Source organism: Portunus trituberculatus, chromosome 28 (assembly GCF_017591435.1).
Source record: "Portunus trituberculatus isolate SZX2019 chromosome 28, ASM1759143v1, whole genome shotgun sequence".
Lineage (NCBI taxonomy): Eukaryota > Metazoa > Arthropoda > Malacostraca > Decapoda > Portunidae > Portunus > Portunus trituberculatus.
In genome coordinates this window covers 5,641,526-5,659,769 of record NC_059282.1, presented here as the reverse complement: position 1 = coordinate 5,659,769, position 18,244 = coordinate 5,641,526, and the positions used below count along the sequence as shown (strand labels likewise).

The window sequence follows — 18,244 nt, the reverse complement described above, 5'->3', positions numbered from 1 at the left end:
CCGAAAACAACGAGGAGACGATGCGCTACGACATCATCATGGTGCTGCGCATCTTGATGCTGCGTGATTCCAACCCCGAGAAGTGGGGCGTGGTGATGGCCATGGAGCACCACAGCGAGCAGCGCGCCGAGGAGGGCAAGGTGGAGCTGGATATCAGTGTTTATGTGCTCAATAAACTTTTGGGCCTTGACTTCACGAGGAAAGAGGTGGAACAGGTGAGAGGCGCCATCGCCACCAACGCCATGCAGATGACGAGCCCCTACGGCGTGCCCCTACGTGCTCTGCATCCCAGGATTCACTTTTTCAACCACGCATGCACTCCAAACTTGCAACTCTCCTTCACGACCGAAGGTGCGATGTATGCCAGGACAGCCGTGGCACTGGAGCCCGGAGAGCCCATGTACGTCACCTACACGGGTACCGCAATGCCCTTGTGGGAGCGCAGAACTTGCCTCAAGGAAAACTATTTTTTCACGTGTGAATGTAATCGCTGCGACGATCCCAGTGAGATGGACACAGACTTCTCCAACCCGAGGTGCTTAGAGTGCAGCAACATGATCATGAAGCCCCAGACGTGGCTGGAAAACCTCAAGTGGGTCTGCCCGAACTGCAAGGCCGAGAAGTCTGAGCAGCGAGTGAAGGACGAGGTGCAGACAGTGCTGAGCACCCTGGAGATGTCAGACGTGTCGGACACCAGCTCCATCAGGCGGCTGCAGTTCTTGCTGGAGCAGGTGGAGCAAGAGTTCCACTCGCAGCACTTTGTGTGGATGAAGGTGGCGCAGAAAATGCTCCACAAGCTGATGAACGATGATACTAATAGAGGACTCGCACTGCGCGTCGAAATCTGGAAGAAATTGTCGGTGTTGTATGGCAAGCTGGAGCCAGGAATGACCAGGAAACGAGGTGAGGCTCGTAGCACAGCAGCGGCGCCGAGGGCAGGGCAAGCACTGGGCGCGGCGTGTGACTCCTCTGCTTGCTTTGCCACACCTACTCTTCTTGTTCCTCTTCTTCTTCCCTCTCCCGCTCCATCCCTCCTTCCTCTCCCTTCCCCAGGGTGATGTCTCAATGTTCAGAAGCCGCCGCCAAGGTCAGTATACAGCGAGATTCTGTCAGAGTTGTAGGCTCAGTAGGAAGGCATTCCTTGACGCGGGCTGTAGAGGACGAGCCTTGCCAGCACAGGGCTCGAACGTGTTAACAGGTATTGCCTCGCTAACCTAGCTGAGGACTGAGGGAGGCTGTGCCGGCTGATCTTACGCGCCCAGATTCCAACCTTTATTTTCACACATCAAGGACACACACGCACACGCACACACACACACACACACACACACACACACACACACACACACACACACTCACTCTCTTTCTCTCTCTCTTAAAACCCAGTTCTCTTTTTCCACAAATAAAAATAACACATCCCTTGACCGACTAACACGCACACACACACACACACACACACACACACACACACACACACACACACACACACACACACATACAGTATCTCAGTCACCCTCCACTCAGCCTGACGCAGCTCCGCCCGTAACGCACTGCTAAGCGAAACAAAGAGGCACTAGGGACCAGGAACTCTGACCTCACCTACACGGGAGTCGCCAGTCCACAGATCAACACGGGAGGAAGAACGGAAGGACCACATGACCCGCCTTTGCCGTATTCCTTATCTTATCTACTATGGCCCGTGTTCTGAAACGCTCTATTCTCTCACTATTTTCAAAGGTTATGGGGATGATAAGCCGGTTTTTCATCGTTACTGTTAACCCATTCAGTACTGAGACGCATTCTACCATGACTTTTTGGGTATGGTTACACGATTTTATTGACATTAGGAAGGATCATGGAGGTCGGAGGATTAATGGCCAAAGTCTTTACTATTTCAATGCTCACATAAGTTTCTGAAGCTGTATAAAATCACCCAATAGTAACCATTAGAAGTATGAAAACGTGTCATGGTATTCAAGGGGTTGATAATGAAAAAAAAAAGAAGTCATGATTCTGTCACTATAACCATAAGAACACGCTTGAAAACTGTAACTTCAACTACTAAAATTTTTTGAATGTAGTGGAAGCAAACAAAACGTAGAGCAGGAGTGTTTCAGAATGTCTCTAATACAATTTCTTACGTTTCCTACTGATGACTAAATAATTGGAATGCTTCTGAAGACGTCCTTGCTAAGCGGAACTGACTTTTATCATACATCAAACTAAGCCGCTATTACTATTGCTGTATATCTCACCGCCATGCTGTACCTGCTGCTAAATTGTCTTACTAAAAATACAAGTGAGAATTCCGTTTTCTGTGTCCCCGCCCCTGAGACAAGGCTTGGCTGGGGAGACTTATTTATTTGTGCTGTTGCTGTCCTCCTTCCCTCATCCCACTCCTTGTCACCCAGCCACTACTCTCCTCTCCCCAGTATGCAGGTTGACACGATGTTGGTCTCCCTCACCCTCCTCGCCCTTCTACTTTCACGACAAGAGTACTTTGTCTGATGTTACAGTCCTTATCTATATTTGTATGTGTGTGACAGTCTATATATGTATCTGTCAGCTTCCTTATCAGTCTATACATGCCAACCTGGTTCGTCTGTCTGTCTGTCTGTCTGTCTCGCGTCTCTTCACCGTTGCATTTACGTCATCCATCAAAGTTTCATTCAGTAAATCAAAACAACCTAAATGACAACCTAAACTACATATTCTCTCCCATGTTTCCATTCATCACCACGACACTCACACAGCCCTCTTTAATCCCCTCAATAAATCAAGACAACCCAAGCAATATTCTCAATTCACTCAGAAAAAAAAAAAAAAACAATATACGTCAACTAAACTAAATAGCGTCTTTCATCCTCCTATTCACTACCACCACTCACACAACTCCTTCAATTCCCTTCAGCTCCTCAGGGAACCCAAAGTAACTCAAACAGAACCTAAACAACACTCAAATCCCAAAACACACACGTTAAATAAGCTAAATACTGTTTTGCATCCTTCTATTCACTACCACCACTCACACTCCCCTCAAATTCCCTCCCTCTCCCTAGTAAATCAAAATAACTCAAACAAAACTTAGACAACACAAATCTCTTCCAAAAACACACGTCTACTAACCTAAATAGTGTCTTTCATCCTCCTATTCACTACCACCACTCACACAACTCCTTCAATTCCCTTCAACACCTCAGGAAACCCAAAGTAACTCAAACAGGACCTAAACAACACACACATCCCTTCCAAACACACAGGTCAACTAAACTAATCACTCCACAGGCATGGGAATCCTGGAAATGGCGCTGAGTATGATGAACTGGATCAGAAACGAGTACCTTCAGAACAGCATCTACGCCCCTGCCCTAATGATCAAGCTGAAGCCAGTCATCGAGCAATTCCAGGAGGCAGCGGACATACTGAGTCTCGAGCCAGCCCAAGTGAATGTGCACGTGTTGGCGGAGAGAGCGCTGGCCAGGAAGCAAGAAGCGTGTGAGCTGATGAAAGAGATGGAACGCGCCGATCTGCTGTCTCGTGACAAAGGGTGTTGATTGTGAGAGAGAGAGAGAGAGAGAGAGAGAGAGAGAGAGAGAGAGAGAGAGAGATACATTAATTCACAGGCCACAACGGAACTGTGACTACGAAGGAAATAAAAGTAAAAGACAGCTACGCAGAGAGAGAGAGAGAGAGAGAGAGAGAGAGAGAGAGAGAGAGAGAGAGAGAGAGAGAGAGAGAGAGAGAGAGAGAGAGAGAGAGAGAGAGAGAGTTAAATTAATTCACAGGCCACTACGGAACTGTGACTACGACGAAAATAAAAGTAAAGACAGCAACGCAGAGAGAGAGAGAGAGAGAGAGAGAGAGAGAGAGAGAGAGAGAGAGAGAGAGAGAGATTAACCAGTCATCGATTTTTTTTCTTGAGTTCTTTTCTTTTCTGTTTAAAAAGTAGATTTGTTTTGTTTTGCTAATTTATTGCGCTTAATTTTTTTCGAGTTTTCTGTACAAGAGAGAGAGAGAGAGAGAGAGAGAGAGAGAGAGAGAGCACTAATACAAACGCTTTCTAATCAATCAATATATTTTTCTATGCATTCGCTAACACATTACTCACTAGATGCCATATTTTACGATGCTAAAAAGAAGTACACAAGAAAAGAGATAAAAAATATATTTTCTGTAATGTATTGAGTGTAATGATTAAGTTAAGAATGTTTGTGATGGATTAAATATATGGTTTGTAAATTCGTTGTTTTCTTCTGAGAGAGAGAGAGAGAGAGAGAGAGAGAGAGAGAGAGAGAGAGACCTTACGTATATGTCTAGTGTTCATCAATCATTGTCAGAACACACACACACACACACACACACACACACACACACACACACGTCGCCGCTCCACTGACGCTACATAAACTATAAAAAACAAAATAAATATATAAAACAACCTTGAATGCCATACACGTCAATACAAATCACTACTATAAAAAAAAAAACATACTACGACATGACATCCCATTTTCTTTCACGACAAACCGAAAAGCGTGACTGAACTAAACTCACGTGAAATACAAACCTTGACAATATTACTTAATCTTACCCTGCATAATGTCCCCTCCTGCTTCTCCTCTTCCTTTCCTCCTTCCCCTTTGCTATCTCCCCCACTTCCTTTGTTTTAAATATTGTGACACATTCTTTATCTTGAGATATATGTGTACAATTAGACGATTTCATTGACATTAGGAAGGGTCTATGGAGGTCAGAAGATTAATGGCCAGAGTCTTCACTATTTCAATCCCCACATGAGTTTCTGAAGCTGTATAAAATCACCAAATAGTATGCACAATGAATATTAAAAACGCGTCATGGTACTCAAAGGGTTAATAGCAGGCCATAAAAACAGCTGTGACCTTAAATAAACACCTTCACCATATATTTAATTCGTACCTTATACAATTCCACTTCCCATTCCACCTCCTCTTTTTCTTCCTCTTCGTTAAAAGCAGGTCAGTAAAACAGTCGTGGCCTCAAAGAAACACCTTTACAATATACTTAACCACCCTACATAATTCCCCCTCACCTGCTTCTCCTCCTCCTTTCATTCCTCTTTGCTATCTCTCCCCACTTCCTTTGTTTTAAATAGCAATTAATAGCAGGCCAGTAAAATAGTTGCAGCCTTAAAGAAACACCTGGCGAGAACCCAACTGGCGAACGGTGACGAGGTAGGCAAGATCGTAGCCAGAGAGCAGGGGACTGGGGACTAGGGACTGGGGACTGTGGGGAGCCGGGGCAGTGATGGACTATCGAGAGTGTTAGGTTACTGGGGAAGCGTAAGGAGATGAGTACTGGGGGCCTGGGGGATGACTGGGTGAGTGTTGAACTGGGGAGTGAGAGGAAACTGGTGGGAGAGAGAGCGAGAGAGACTATAAACTTAAGTAATAGAGCCGTAGATAATAAAATTATAGATGGCACACCACAACTATTTACTTAACAAATGAGTAGCGGGTGGCGAGGACACGAAAAAAAGTGTGAAAAAATGTGAATGAGGGGAAGGGTGACGGAAGAAGGGGGTGAAGGGGAAAGGGACAGCCAGCGAAGGAAGGCAGTATCTTGTCACCAACCATCGCTAGAGGAAGCTGCCACTCATACTCACCTGGAATTTTTCACCACGAGAGACGAGAGTGACCTACAGCGCTCCCAGGTGAGTCACGGGACAGGTGATGTGAGGAGACGCTCGTGAGCAAGAAGAGAACACAAAGAAAAGAGAAGAGAAGATCCGGTGACTGATGGGTTTACAGCAAGGCGTCTAGAATCAAGTCAGATGTGAATTTACAAGTCAAACAAGATCTGTGAAGCGATCAACACCTCGCCTAGTGCTTATAAAAGGTGTTAAATCCGTACATACAGGGGTGACTCTAAAGGAAAACAAGCACCGCAGAAAATGGGAACTTGGTGCTAGAAAGAAAACGAATGTTGGTGTGTGGGCATTAGCAGGGAGGTTGTAGGACAGACGAGGTATAACTGTCTTCTGTCGACTCACTGCTGCTGCTGCTGCTGCTTCTGGCGAGCGACCAACATTTCCTCCCCCGCCGCCGCCAACACAGCAGCACCGCGCCCTATGTGCTGCTGTTCCCGGCGCTGCACGATATGGCAAAGACGTCGCAAAGAAGGGACGTTGATGTGTGTGTGTGTGTGTGTGTGTGTGTGTGTGTGTGTGTGTGTGTGTGTGTGTGTGTGTGTGTGTGTGTGTGTGTGTGTGTGTGTGTGACTATGTGTGTGTGTGTGTGTGTGTGTGTGTGTGTGTGTGTGTGTGTGTGTGTGTGTGTGTCAAGGCTCCAGAAAGCAGTGTTCTGACAGCAGATGTCAGCGATGTGGCGGCTCTTTAACGAGAAACCTTACGGACACATGAATTCGTTTTTTTTTTTTTTTTTTTATTTTTAAATGTTCTCGATGACCTTCAGCGAGGCGCGGGAGGCGCATGCAGGGCTGTCAGTGGCGGGGTGTGGCAGGCATCTAATATCTTCTTTCCGGCGTTACTTTTCAGTAGGAGGAAGGCACCGTGGCCCGTCAGGTGCCATGGGAGGGGCGGAAGGGCACACTAGATCTAGGCAGATGGCTCCTCAGCCACAAGCGCACCGACAGAAGATTCCTTCACAAGCACTGCAAGCTCCAGACTTTCCCGTCGCCGAGCAGTCTTCTTCTGACGCCGGCAGGTAAGGCTTAGTGTCGTACTTTGTGTGTGTGACTCGCCGGCAGCCGGTTCTGCCCTAACCTGCTCGCATTACTGCCATGTTCCCGCCTGCAGATTCCTGGTGGCACAGCGGCCGGTGTCACCGGGGGAGCTGCTGGTGTATGAATCGCCCGTGGCGCTGGGGCCACGCGCCTCCTGCTACCCTGTGTGTTTGGGCTGCCACGAACTAATAAGTGATGAGGCTGTGCCGCGGTGTGAGCGGTGCTGGTGGCCCCTGTGCTCACAGCGATGCGCCTCCAGCCTCCGTCACGCCGCTGAGTGCCCCGTGCTGGCAGCCGACAGCCAAAGGATCGGACAGCCACAGTTCTTCGGCTACAGTTCGAAGTATGACGTCATCCTGGTGGTGCGGTGCCTTTTGCTGCGAAGGACAAACCCTGACGCGTGGCGCCACCTGCTGGAGCTGGCCAGCCACGTGCCTTACCGCTTACTGGAGGACGATGATGACCACCAGACCACTGTCGACTACGTGACGCAGGTACTCAAGGTGGAGGAGGACACCCAGCTGGTACACCACGTACGTGACGCCATCACCACCAACAGTTTCGAGTGGACGAGTCCCTCCGGCGTGAGGCTGCGGGGCCTGTACCTGCAACTGTCTCGCCTCAACCACTCCTGCCGCCCATCCGTCTCCGTGTCGTCTGACGGCAAAGGCACCATGTTTGTACGTGCGGCTCGTGACCTGGCGGGCGGCGACGCCCTCACGGTGGCCTACACGTCCACCCTCCATCCACTGTGGGAGCGCCGCGCCTACACCAAACAAACGCACTACTTCATCTGTGACTGTGACCGATGCAGTGACCCCACAGAGCTGGGCGTGCACTACTCCTCGCTGCCGTGCCCTGAGTGCCGCGGCCAGTACCTGGAGCCCACCACTTGGCTAGGGGACGCCACATGGGAGTGCCCGGTGTGTGGCAGACGGCAGGAGGAGGCAGCCATCAGGGAGGAGGTGGACCGTTGGATGAGCCGTTTTGATTATGACGACACCTTCATCAAGAGCACCCCGACGGCCGTGCGGGGCATCCTGGACGGCGTGCAGATGGCCTTCCACGCCCACCACTACGTGTGGGTCATGGCGGCGCAGGTGGCCATCAGGACGCTCGCGCCGGACCACTCCCGCAAGGCCATGACGCTCAAGCGGCAGCTGTGGCAGAGACTCTTGCACATCTACAGCATCCTGGAGCCCGGCATGACCAGGAGACGAGGTGCCGTGCCCCTCCCTCCTTTCGCTCACTCACCTCCCGCCGCCCCCGCTTGGAGGAGCCACTGACCGGCGAGTCATGCTGACGCTGACCCTAACACACCTGCGGCACATCTGCTCAACGTACCATACCACCAACCTAATCTCTCTCTCTCTCTCTCTCTCTCTCTCTCTCTGGTAATGTGCTTCACCTAACAAGCTCTCACAACCGCAGCCATTCCTCAATTGAGCATAACGCCACGCCTCCACCTGCCCCCTGATGCCTCTGCTGCCGGCGGGATCTGATACATGCACACACACACACACGCCCAGACGGAGAGAGGCGGCGGTGGGCGTAAGGTAGTGTCTGGTTCTCGTTATACCTGCCAAGTGTTGAGTACGTATATGTGTTTCTCTCTCTCTCTCTCTCTCTCTGCTCTTACGTTATACAGTGACAATTCTCAAGATAGCTCGACGTTTATCATTTCCATAACTAAAGTCTCAATATTTCGGTCAAGTCTTGAGCTACAACGCCAAAATGTATCTCAGGGTTATGTCTGACAAATTTTCCAAGACGGGGATATCTTAATCTCTCTCTCTCTCTCTCTCTCTCTCTCTCCTATAGTCACGTACCGAAAGACAGAAAGTAGAAGTTGTTTATCACTAAAAGATGTTGTTACGTAAATTTTTCAAGGTTATTTTTTATACACTATTCTTTTTCAAGCCTCTCTCTCTCTCTCTCTCTGACTCAGCCACAGCAAAGCAAGTACAATTTTTCCTACATTCCCCAGCAAAGATGTATCAATGCAGTGTGATTTTCTCTCTCTCTCTCTCTCTCTCTCTCTCTCTCGTTGCGTAAGATGAGGAAGTGTCACCCATTGTGTATTGGTCGAGGCCTTTTTGTTCCTCCTTTACAGTGTTTGTGGCTTTTGTTGCGTCTCAGTCTATGCACAGTGTCCTCTTCACCTCACTCGCCTCGGAACAAGTCAAACCACTTAACATTCCTAAACAATATCTTAAAGTTGACTTGGGATACTTCAAAAGGTCTACTATTCTGTTCTGGCACCTTCCTTTCTTTCTCCCTCCCAATCATCATACTTTCCCCCTTGCCTCTTCTCTACTTGGGTGTAATGTTCGTCTCCTCTCCTTCTCCATCTCTTCTCCCCCCTTTTCTCCTCCTCCTCCCCTCTTTACTGTAGGTTGTAAGCTTCTTTGACACTTCACTCTCTTGACAGTAGCATCTTTTTTTTTTTGCTGTCTTCCTCTTCCTCTTCCTCTTGTTTAAACGAGTATATATTGCCTCTTTACCCTCTGTGGTTATTTGGATATGAACGCTCTCTCTCTCTCTCTCTATTTTATTTCGTTTTTTTTCTATTCCATGAGTTATTGTTCTTAATTTTCCTTTATTATTCTTTATTTTTATCTATTTTCTCCCTTTTTCATAGATATATTTGTCGCATTTATTTTTTTTTCTTTCTGCATGTCACTATTCTCTCCCTCAATCTCTCTCTCTACATTCTCTCCTCTTTCCTTTTTTCCTTTCTTTTCTTCCCTAATCTCCCCAAAAAGTCACTGATTCCTTCCTCTCTCTCCCTTTCTCCCTCCTGTATCCTGTTTCCTTCCTTCCCACCATCTCTTTTTTCCTGCCACTCCTCCCCCTTCCTTCTCCCTTCCCCCTAATCTCCTTTTTTCTTTCCTCTCTCTCTCCCTCATGTCACCTGTCCACTTCTCTCCCACCACTTTCTCCTTCCCTACCACTCTTCCTCTCTCTCCTCTCTCTCCACTGCTCTCACGAATCTGTCCTTGGGTGCAGGTGTGACTCTCTACCACCTGGGCACCGTCGAGGCGGACCTGACGAGGGTTGAGCGAGGGGAAGGGACGCTCACCGACCACTTCTTCAGGCAGGAGCTCCACCGCGCGCTCCAGCACCTTCAGGAGGCCGCTGATATCATGAACCTGGAGCCCTCTGGATCACACGAACTCAACTGGCTCCAGAAGATTCAAGTTGCCATCAATGTGGTTGCCGGGGAGTTGGGTGAGGCGCCTCCAGTCTACATCAGTTTTCCCTCGCAGGAGAAGAACGGAGAGGTGGCACCAATGGAAAAGAACGGCCACGCGTGAAGAAAGCACGAGTTTGCCCTCCGAGCCGTGCGTTTTCTTTGATGCGCGAGTAGCAATGTGGTTTATTTTAGAAGTTTCACAAATCGAGGGACAAATTCGACGACTCATTCATAATTTGCAGCCATTAAGACTATCAATTTACATTTGTGAGTGGTGGTGAAAGGTTTTAGATGCCGTGAATTTACTATTTCTTTCTCCTTCCCTCCTCCCTCCTCCCGTGGCCACTGAAGGGGGACCTGTTCACCCCTACGGCCACGTGGCTCTATTTGTACAGCGCATGACGTCACGGTGGCAGCACTCGTGATTGGAAGACGTGTAGGCATCAATCAACTTATCATTGCGAGTGAAACCAGAGAGAGAGAGAGAGAGGGGAAAGGGAGGGACAAGAGGGGAGTGAAGACGATAGCTATTCTGGCCTAGCAGACACGTAACCCTATACGGTTTTGGCGCCAATCTGATATCACAGGGAGGCCAGACGTGCAGACTAAAGGAAAACTAGGTGAAACTTTCGTCCGTGAGGCTAAAAGAAAAGAAATAAAGATAAAATGAAGAGTGTGGAGCGTGGAGAGGAAGGGAAGGAGGGAGGGAGGGATGGAGCAAGCAATGGTAATAGAGAAGGAGGTTTGAACGACAAGGAGGGAATGGCAGCGAGACAAGGGAGAGAATAAAGTCATAAAAAAAGAGACAGCGAGTGTAAGAGCGCGTCACTCCGTGCACCACACGGCACACCGCACCCAAAACATTATTACATAGTTCCCTAACGTCACCGGCGTGGTCCCCCTGGCTCCCCCAGCCCCCGCACCCCACTCCACCGCCAAACAACTGTGAATGACAAGCGAAAAAAAAAAGTGGTCGGGTCGGTGCACACAGGCACAGCGTGTCGGCAGTCATCTGCCAGCGGTTATTGGCACTGAGCAGGTATTTTAGTGTCAGAAAGCCGCTGGGACGATCTCCCGGCGACCACATCGCCGCGGCACACACGGAGGCAGCACGCGTGTCTCCCGCCGGAGTGAAGTAGTGGTGTGCGGCGCGGCAGGTTCAGTGGTGGGTGGCGCCTGCCTCCCTGGGTGCAGAGTGGAGGGGCTCGAGTTGAAGTTATCTGAGGTGCAAGGAAGTGCTTTGTGGTACAACAAGTGGTGCAATCAGCGACAGTCGTATCTGGCAGCATATGGGCATCGAGAAGTAAGTGGAATCCCCCAAGGTCACGTGAGCTACAATGGAGGGCAAAGGGCGGTGTGGTCAGTGCGGCGGCGAGGCCTCGTTGCGATGCGGCGGCTGCAGCGCTGTGCACTACTGCAGCAAGGACCACCAGCGGCAGCACTGGTCGGCCCACAAGGCTCAGTGCTGGCCCTTCACGCTAACCACCGACCCTGGGACGGGCCGGTGAGTGATATTACGTATATTGAGATAACAGCATCACTCCATCCCTCCATCACCCCGTGACACACACATGACTCAACAGGAATACAAGGCCACACTTAACAGAGTGACTCGTTCCTTACTGCCCGCAGACATCTGGTGGCCTCCCGGAGCCTGCAGGAGGGCCAGCTAGTGGTGCGAGAAGCCCCGGTGGTTCTGGGTCCCACGGCAGATTCCTTTCCCATCTGCCTGGGCTGCCACTGCCCCATCATGGAAGACGGCTTTCCCCGCTGCCCTCGCTGCTCCTGGCCGCTGTGTTCCCTCGAGTGTGCCGCCGCGCCGCTCCACCAAGCAGAGTGTGCCGTGCTGGCAACAGACACCAAGGGCGTGGCGGTGCCCCCCGGGTACATTAAGACACCGCGCTACGACGTGATCCTGGTGCTGCGATGTTTGCTGCTGCAGGAGACGAATCCCGAGGCCTGGAAGAAGGTGCGCGCCATGGAGAGCCATGCAGAGAAACGGCGGCAGGAGAACGAGCCTCACACGGAAATCGCCGTCACCTACTTCACTAAGGTGCTGGACGGCGGCTGGGACGAGGAGACAGTGCGCCACGTGCACGGCGCCATCATCACCAATGCCATCAACACATACGGTGCCCGCAGGGAGGCACTGCGCGGCCTCTATACGACGCTCTACCTCATGAACCACTCGTGCTGCCCCAACGTGACCATCCGCTCAGATCCAGACGGCACCGTGTATGCGCGAGCCGCCGTGTCCATCAAGAAGGGCGAACCGCTGCTGTTCAGCTACCTGCCACCCTCAGACCCGCTGTGGCGGCGGCAGGGTGATCTCACCAGTCTTTACTACTTTCGGTGCAGTTGTGAACGGTGCACGGACCACACAGAGTTGGGCACTTACTTTTCCAGTCCGCTGTGTCCACAGTGTTCGGGTGGATTCCTGGAGCCTTATGAGGGAGGAGGACGCCCCTGGTCCTGCCCAGAGTGTGGTGAAGAGAAGCCCGAAGAGGAGGTGGTGCGCCAGGCTGAGGAATACGTGCAGCGCATCCAAAAGGATAGCACGAACATGGAGGCGGCACTGCAGATGTTGACTGACGCCGCTAACACCTTCCACACCAATCATTTCGTGTGGCTGACGGCAGCACAGATGGTGCTGCACCACCTGCAGGACACCACCACGCCGCGCACTCTCAGCGTTCGGAGGGACTTGTGGCAGCGAATTATAGGGTTGTACCAACGCCTGGAGCCCGGTGCTACCCGCAGGAAGGGTAAGTCAGGGGCGAGGGGCAAGAGGTGGGGAAGGTAAGTCATTCCTTAACTGTGCATGCCTCATTTCACCCACACCTCACTAACTCTGCTGCCAACCCACAGGTGTGTCGCTGTTCAACGCCGCCATGGTGGAGAAGGAGGCGGCGGAGCTGCAGATGGCTACCTTAGAGGAAAAGGTGCCCAGCAAGGCCTTGGAGCAGGGACTGAACCGCGCCGTCACCATGCTGGACGCCTCCATCAAGATCCTGGAGCTCGAGCCGCCGGCGTCCACGGAACTGCGGTGGCTGGAGGCGGCGCGGAAGATGCGAGAACACGTGTTTGACCTCATAGCGACCAATAGCGGAGATGCAGTGAGCCAGTGACTGACACACCGCAACATGACAGACCTCGTAGATATCTCAACCCGCGGCCCTCGGCATCATGGCCCCGGGGACACCTGAAAGCCCTAACCTACCTCGCCCTGAGCACGTGATGAGGAAGGGCCACGCTCAACATTATAATGCCGACGGTGGTGAATGTGTGTGTGTGTGTGGGGGGGGGGGGTGTCAACACGAGGCATATTAGCCACTGTGTGCAGAAGGTATTGTATAAAAGAATTTCTCACTCCACCATGTTTCCTTCCCTTCCCTCCAACCGCCTCATAGCGAGAAGTAAGATAACAAAACTCAGAAAATAAGAAAAAAAATTAGACTGGCCGTTTTTTCTTCCTGTCGCAGATAAGATAAAAAGCACGATAGAGAAGAACAATATAAAAAGGAGATACCAAACAGGAAACGATATGAGTCTAAGATGATGACATCACGGATGTAGCAAGGCGGCGTGAACAACTCTCCGTCATGACCTTATACACTCACCCAGCGACATACACACACACTCACTCAGCGACACACACACACACACACACACGGTACTCTAGCAAGTAAGCCAACACCACGTTCCCTGAAGCGGCCAAGGGAAGTCCCCCTAGTGACGTCAGAGAGAGAGAGAGAGAGAGAGAGAGAGAGAGAGAGAGGAAGTCCAGCAAGTCCCCAGCAGGAAAGTAAACAAATCAGTGTTGACATAAGGGCGTGATGCTTAGCATGACTCCCGGAACTCTCTCTCTCTCTCTCTCTCTCAAGTAAAAGTTAAAATTGCCTAATTGTAAAAGTGAAACAGAAGAAAGAGTTATAAAAAAAGGGATTACAAAACAATAGTTCTAAAAAATGGACGATGAAATGCTTAAAGAAATTAAATAAAAACAGAATCAAGGGAAGGGAAGAATAAAAGGCAAAAAGGGAATGGTTGTGCGCCGGTGTATACGAAATCTCCTGTAGACATTACGTAAGTTGTACAGGAGGTTGCCAACTTCTGAATCGCCTCCTGTTGTCCGCCAAGCACACACACACACACACACACACCATAGCCAAGATCATCATGAATAATAATACCCGTTACTGCTATTTATACTACCACTACCATTACTACTACTACTACTGCTACCACTACTACTACTTCCACTACTTCCAATTACATCCTCATAATTATAAGGAAAGGATATAAATATACAATAGATATATGTATATACAGTACATGGTTTATGAAGAAATGTTACACGAATTATTATTTTTTTTCTAATATTCATTTTGTTGGGAATAAGGAGTGGTGAGTAACCTGACACGGTCAACTCCCCTGAGACACCTAGGCTGAGACAACTCTCTCTCTCTCTCCTTGTGTGTGTGTGTGTGTGTGTGTGTGTGTGAGAGAGAGAGAGAGAGAGAGAGAGAGAGAGAGAGAGAGAGAGAGAGAGAGAATAATGATTATGATAATAATAATAATAATAATAATAATGATAACAACAATAATAACAATAATAACTTTATTTCATCTTATATGTGATATTCAAGTATATATATATATATATATATATATATATATATATATATATATATATATATATATATATATATATATATATATATATATATATATACACACACTTGAATATGCAGGCAAGGTTACATATATTATGATATACAACATAAAATACATAATTCAGTTACATCATATACAAAGAGAGAGAGAGAGAGAGAGAGAGAGAGAGAGAGAGAGAGAGAGAGAGAGAGAGAGAGAGAGAGAGAGAGAGAGAGAGAGAGAGAGAGAGAGAGAGAGAGAGAGAGAGAGTTACTCCTCTTCACTACTGGTATCATCCAAGTTAACAAATTCGCTTTCTATTTTCAATGTGTGCGCCATACACTTGTGCCAGTTTGCTGCAGTAATTTGATCGATGGCCTCCTTGCATAATTGTTCTACTTTACTAATTTTTTGGTCATCGTTTGAGTTTCTCATGCGAATGTAATAATTAACCTGTGACCACACCAGTTCAATTGGGTTCAATTGGCAGTGGTATGGAGGCAATCTAACAATTTTGTGTCCATGCAATTCAGCAACAGTGTCTGTAGCGTACACTTGTTTTTCTTTGTTACGTTTTACCACTTCCAACAGCTCCACTTTTGTGTGTTCCTGCTGGTGGGGAATGTTGTTGTCTTCCAGCCAAAGAATTATTTCCATTCTCTTGGAAGACATTGTTGGCGCTTTATTCACCATCTTGTTATGGTATGATGCATTGTCCATCACTATCAATGAGCGGGATGGGATGTTTGGGAGTAATTGGGTTTTAAACCATTTTAGGGATTTTTCATGATTCATGGAATCATGATAGTCTCCCTTATTTCCGTTTTTTGATCGGAATGATAATAATCCGTTCGGTACAAAACCATCCATTCCACCGGCATGAACAATTATAAATCTTGCCCCTCTGCCAGTTTTCAATTTTGGACCTAAGTTACCGTCAGGTGTTGTCCAACACTTAAGAGATACACTCATTTTGATTGACCCACGTCTCATCGAGGTAAATCTCAGGTCGTGGATTTTCTGATAATCTGTTTTGCTTCATGGTTCGCAAATATTTGCACCGTGCGAAAACAATGTCATCTCTCTCCATTATTATTTTTCTGCCGCTTTCTACTTTTTTATAAGAAAAACCCATTCTTTTTATTACTTTATAAAGTGATGTTAGGGAACCCTCAAAATTTACTGGGGCTTCCTTTACTTTTGTCAAGATGTTTTTTAAAGTAGGGATTTCACCTTTTTCGTAAAATGCAAGAATGATGCGTCGGATACACGCCTCATCAAACGAGTCCACACTGTCCAGCACAGGTGAGCCTCTGTTTCTCTTCTTTGGCGGTGAGTGCAGGCCACCCTCTTTCATTTCTTTCTTGAAGCGTGCCAGAGATCTTACAGACACTCCCGTAGCCTTTGAAGCTACGTATGATCTCTAATTCCGTTTCCATCTTGGTGGTAAAAACCTCATTTCGGAAGAAGTCCAGGACACGCAGTGCTATAGCCTTCTCGCCGCTGCTGTATGGCCGACCGTTCCTTCTAGTCTGTGTCCCCTCTGCCATTGCAACCGCAGTAACAGCAGGAAACCACAGCTTCTGTTAAAACAAAAAAAGTGATTAATTACTTTCTTGTTTGTGTTCTATTTTTCATAAGAATATTTATATCATTAGTATTGTAATAAAAACATTTGTAAACTTGTCCCTGTAAACTTACCCTAAAAAACAGTTGGTGTAGATAAAAGCTCAGGTCATAACAGTAGTACCGGAGGATGGAAGAACTCTGACCTCTCTGCAGGACTCTTGTTGAAAATATGGGCGAGGTCCCTCGTGCCACACTTTTATAAAGTGACCTGACCTAACACATGTACAGTGGCAATGTTGCCACTACCACTACTACTGCTACCACCACCACTACTACTACTACTACTACTACTACTACTACTACTACTGCAACTACTACCAATAATAATGATAATAATGATATAGTTTTCTGACAAATACTAACACAGTGTCCCCACAATCTATGGTCCCTGAGAAAGATGAGGAGAATAAGAAGAAAAGTGAACAATGCGGTTATTTAAATGGGAATACATGAAAAAAATAAGTAAATAAGTTAAACAGAGAGAGGAACACGTCATATCTTAGAGACGAGGTAGAAACACGAAAATTAAACAAAAAAAGATAAAAGAAAAGGAGAAAGTTGGTGCTAAGAAAAAATAAGATAAGAAGTGGTATGGTTACGTGTGTGTGTGTGTGTGTGTGTGTGTGTGTGTAATTCACCTCGGTCGCCTGCTGGTCACCCAGCCAGTCTTCCCCATTACGGAGCGAGCTCAGAGCTCATAGACCGATCTTCGGGTAGGACTGAGACCACATCAACACACAACACACACCGGGAAAGCGAGGCCACAACCCCTCGAGTTACATCCCGTATCTATTTACTGCTAGGTGAACAGGTGCCACACATTAAGAAGCTTGCCCATTTGCCTCGCCGCTTACCGGGACTCGAACCCGGGACTCTCGATTGTGAGTCGAGCGTGCTAACCACTACACTACACTACGCATGTGTGTGTGTGTGTGTGTGTGTGTGTGTGTGTGTGTGTGTTGCCCAAGGTAGTGATGTCGTAAGGTTCGTGGATGTCATGACAATAAATCGAATGTAAATTAGTGTATGGCTTCATGAATATCTTTTTATCAGAACCACCACAGAGACCAGGAGCTTTTCATGTATCTTTTGTTTGGGCGCTTACCAATACTCCCCGGGGAGCGCTTTGGTTGGATAGCTCACGAAAAGTCTGGAACCGGTACTGTGTCTGCAGCATTAATGGCGACTACCTTTGAGAGACACAAGGTACGACTTTGAACAGCAGAGTACAAAACAAAAATTATAAGAAAGGATATATTGAAGTAGCACGGAGAATATTGTGTTGCTGAGTGAGTTCTGGGAAAGAAAAATTAACAAGTCATGGTCTCTCAGGACAGAAGGAAACATTTTCTTCGCCTCAGCCTGACTTGAACGGAAACGATTCATTGGAAAAACCCTTCTGTGCGTTTAAATGAAGCGAGATGATACTTTACTATCCCATTCAGCCAAACAAACAAAGAATACTATTAAAAAAACCTAACAGATGTAAAATCAGAAAAGAAATAGATAAATAAACGCGATGACATGTGAATAAAGGAGACAAGAGAACGCTGGTTGGTCTGCACTGAACATCTGCTTCGCTAATGAACATCCCTCCCCCCCGATCCCACAATGCCACCCTTCCTATCCCCACGTGCCTTCCCTATCCACATAATACCTTTCCCTTGAACTCATCTAGCGTGTTGGGTCTCACTACATGACTGCTAACCTTATTCCACTCACCAATACTGTTTCAACACCAGTTCCAAAACAAATATTGTTTGTCAGAGGATCAAAATACGTTTACTACTGGAACTCCCTCCCTACTTCTATATTTTCTTCTTCCTACGACTTAACTTATTTTAAGAGAGAGGTGTCGAGACATTTGTCCTTGAACCTTAACTAATTATTTTCATTCTTTTATGGAGACTACCATTCAAGGCTTTTTTTAATATTCATTTTTTTTTTTTGCCCTTGGTAGCTCTCCCTCTTACATAAAAAAAATAGTATAAATCGGGCTAAAATCAAAACTCGCCAAAAACTATGCACTGAAATTACAAA

General features: G+C 47.8%; 4 protein-coding genes and 1 long non-coding RNA gene across 10 annotated transcripts in view; 4 read left to right on the top strand and 1 right to left on the bottom strand.

Moving 5' to 3' along the window:
• Nucleotides 1-3,748, top strand: part of LOC123510011 (histone-lysine N-methyltransferase ASHR1-like) — a 7,274-nt gene extending 3,526 nt beyond the window's left edge. For both annotated transcript variants that reach the window (XM_045264692.1, XM_045264691.1), the window contains 2 exons: nucleotides 1-903; nucleotides 3,286-3,748. The exon at nucleotides 1-903 is cut by the window's left edge and continues 242 nt beyond it. In XM_045264692.1, the coding sequence (XP_045120627.1) occupies nucleotides 1-903; nucleotides 3,286-3,554 (1,172 nt within the window). In that variant the 3' untranslated portion in view covers nucleotides 3,555-3,748. The remainder of the gene's footprint in view (nucleotides 904-3,285) is intronic.
• Nucleotides 1-4,239, top strand: part of LOC123510014 — a 12,218-nt gene extending 7,979 nt beyond the window's left edge. The window contains exon 2 of the long non-coding RNA XR_006676352.1: nucleotides 4,007-4,239. This is a non-coding gene — a long non-coding RNA (uncharacterized LOC123510014). The remainder of the gene's footprint in view (nucleotides 1-4,006) is intronic.
• Nucleotides 1-18,244, bottom strand: part of LOC123510013 (organic solute transporter subunit alpha-like) — a 34,349-nt gene that overhangs the window by 11,131 nt on the left and 4,974 nt on the right. The window lies entirely within an intron of this gene.
• LOC123510010 (SET domain-containing protein SmydA-8-like) lies at nucleotides 5,572-10,724 on the top strand. 3 transcript variants are annotated; one of them, XM_045264690.1, is made up of 4 exons: nucleotides 5,572-5,692; nucleotides 6,536-6,704; nucleotides 6,797-7,944; nucleotides 9,733-10,724. In XM_045264690.1, exons 2-4 carry the CDS (start codon nucleotides 6,568-6,570, stop codon nucleotides 10,038-10,040), a joined length of 1,593 nt encoding a protein of 530 aa, XP_045120625.1. In that variant the 5' UTR covers nucleotides 5,572-5,692; nucleotides 6,536-6,567; the 3' UTR covers nucleotides 10,041-10,724. The 3 variants fall into 3 exon arrangements, 2 of the variants coding, with proteins under 2 accessions (XP_045120625.1, XP_045120623.1); XR_006676351.1 differs by lacking the exon at nucleotides 5,572-5,692 and having other exon boundaries at nucleotides 5,774-6,704; nucleotides 6,797-8,279; nucleotides 9,733-9,868; XM_045264688.1 differs by lacking the exon at nucleotides 5,572-5,692 and having other exon boundaries at nucleotides 6,418-6,704.
• LOC123510012 (SET domain-containing protein SmydA-8-like) lies at nucleotides 10,933-13,291 on the top strand. Its single transcript, XM_045264693.1, has 3 exons — nucleotides 10,933-11,423; nucleotides 11,552-12,684; nucleotides 12,788-13,291. The coding sequence occupies exons 1-3, from the start codon at nucleotides 11,257-11,259 to the stop codon at nucleotides 13,045-13,047; spliced, it is 1,560 nt and encodes a 519-aa protein (XP_045120628.1). The 5' UTR covers nucleotides 10,933-11,256; the 3' UTR covers nucleotides 13,048-13,291.

Excerpts from the sequence above, each read along its gene's own strand:
- LOC123510010 (XM_045264688.1), top strand. The coding sequence starts at position 6,433 with ATGTTCTCGATGACCTTCAGCGAGGCGCGGGAGGCGCATGCAGGGCTG. Across the intron at positions 6,705-6,796 it reads TCTTCTTCTGACGCCGGCAG|ATTCCTGGTGGCACAGCGGC; the intron begins GTAAGGCTTAGT and ends TCCCGCCTGCAG. Across the intron at positions 7,945-9,732 it reads CGGCATGACCAGGAGACGAG|GTGTGACTCTCTACCACCTG; the intron begins GTGCCGTGCCCC and ends CCTTGGGTGCAG.
- LOC123510012 (XM_045264693.1), top strand. The coding sequence starts at position 11,257 with ATGGAGGGCAAAGGGCGGTGTGGTCAGTGCGGCGGCGAGGCCTCGTTG. Across the intron at positions 11,424-11,551 it reads ACCGACCCTGGGACGGGCCG|ACATCTGGTGGCCTCCCGGA; the intron begins GTGAGTGATATT and ends TACTGCCCGCAG. Across the intron at positions 12,685-12,787 it reads CGGTGCTACCCGCAGGAAGG|GTGTGTCGCTGTTCAACGCC; the intron begins GTAAGTCAGGGG and ends GCCAACCCACAG.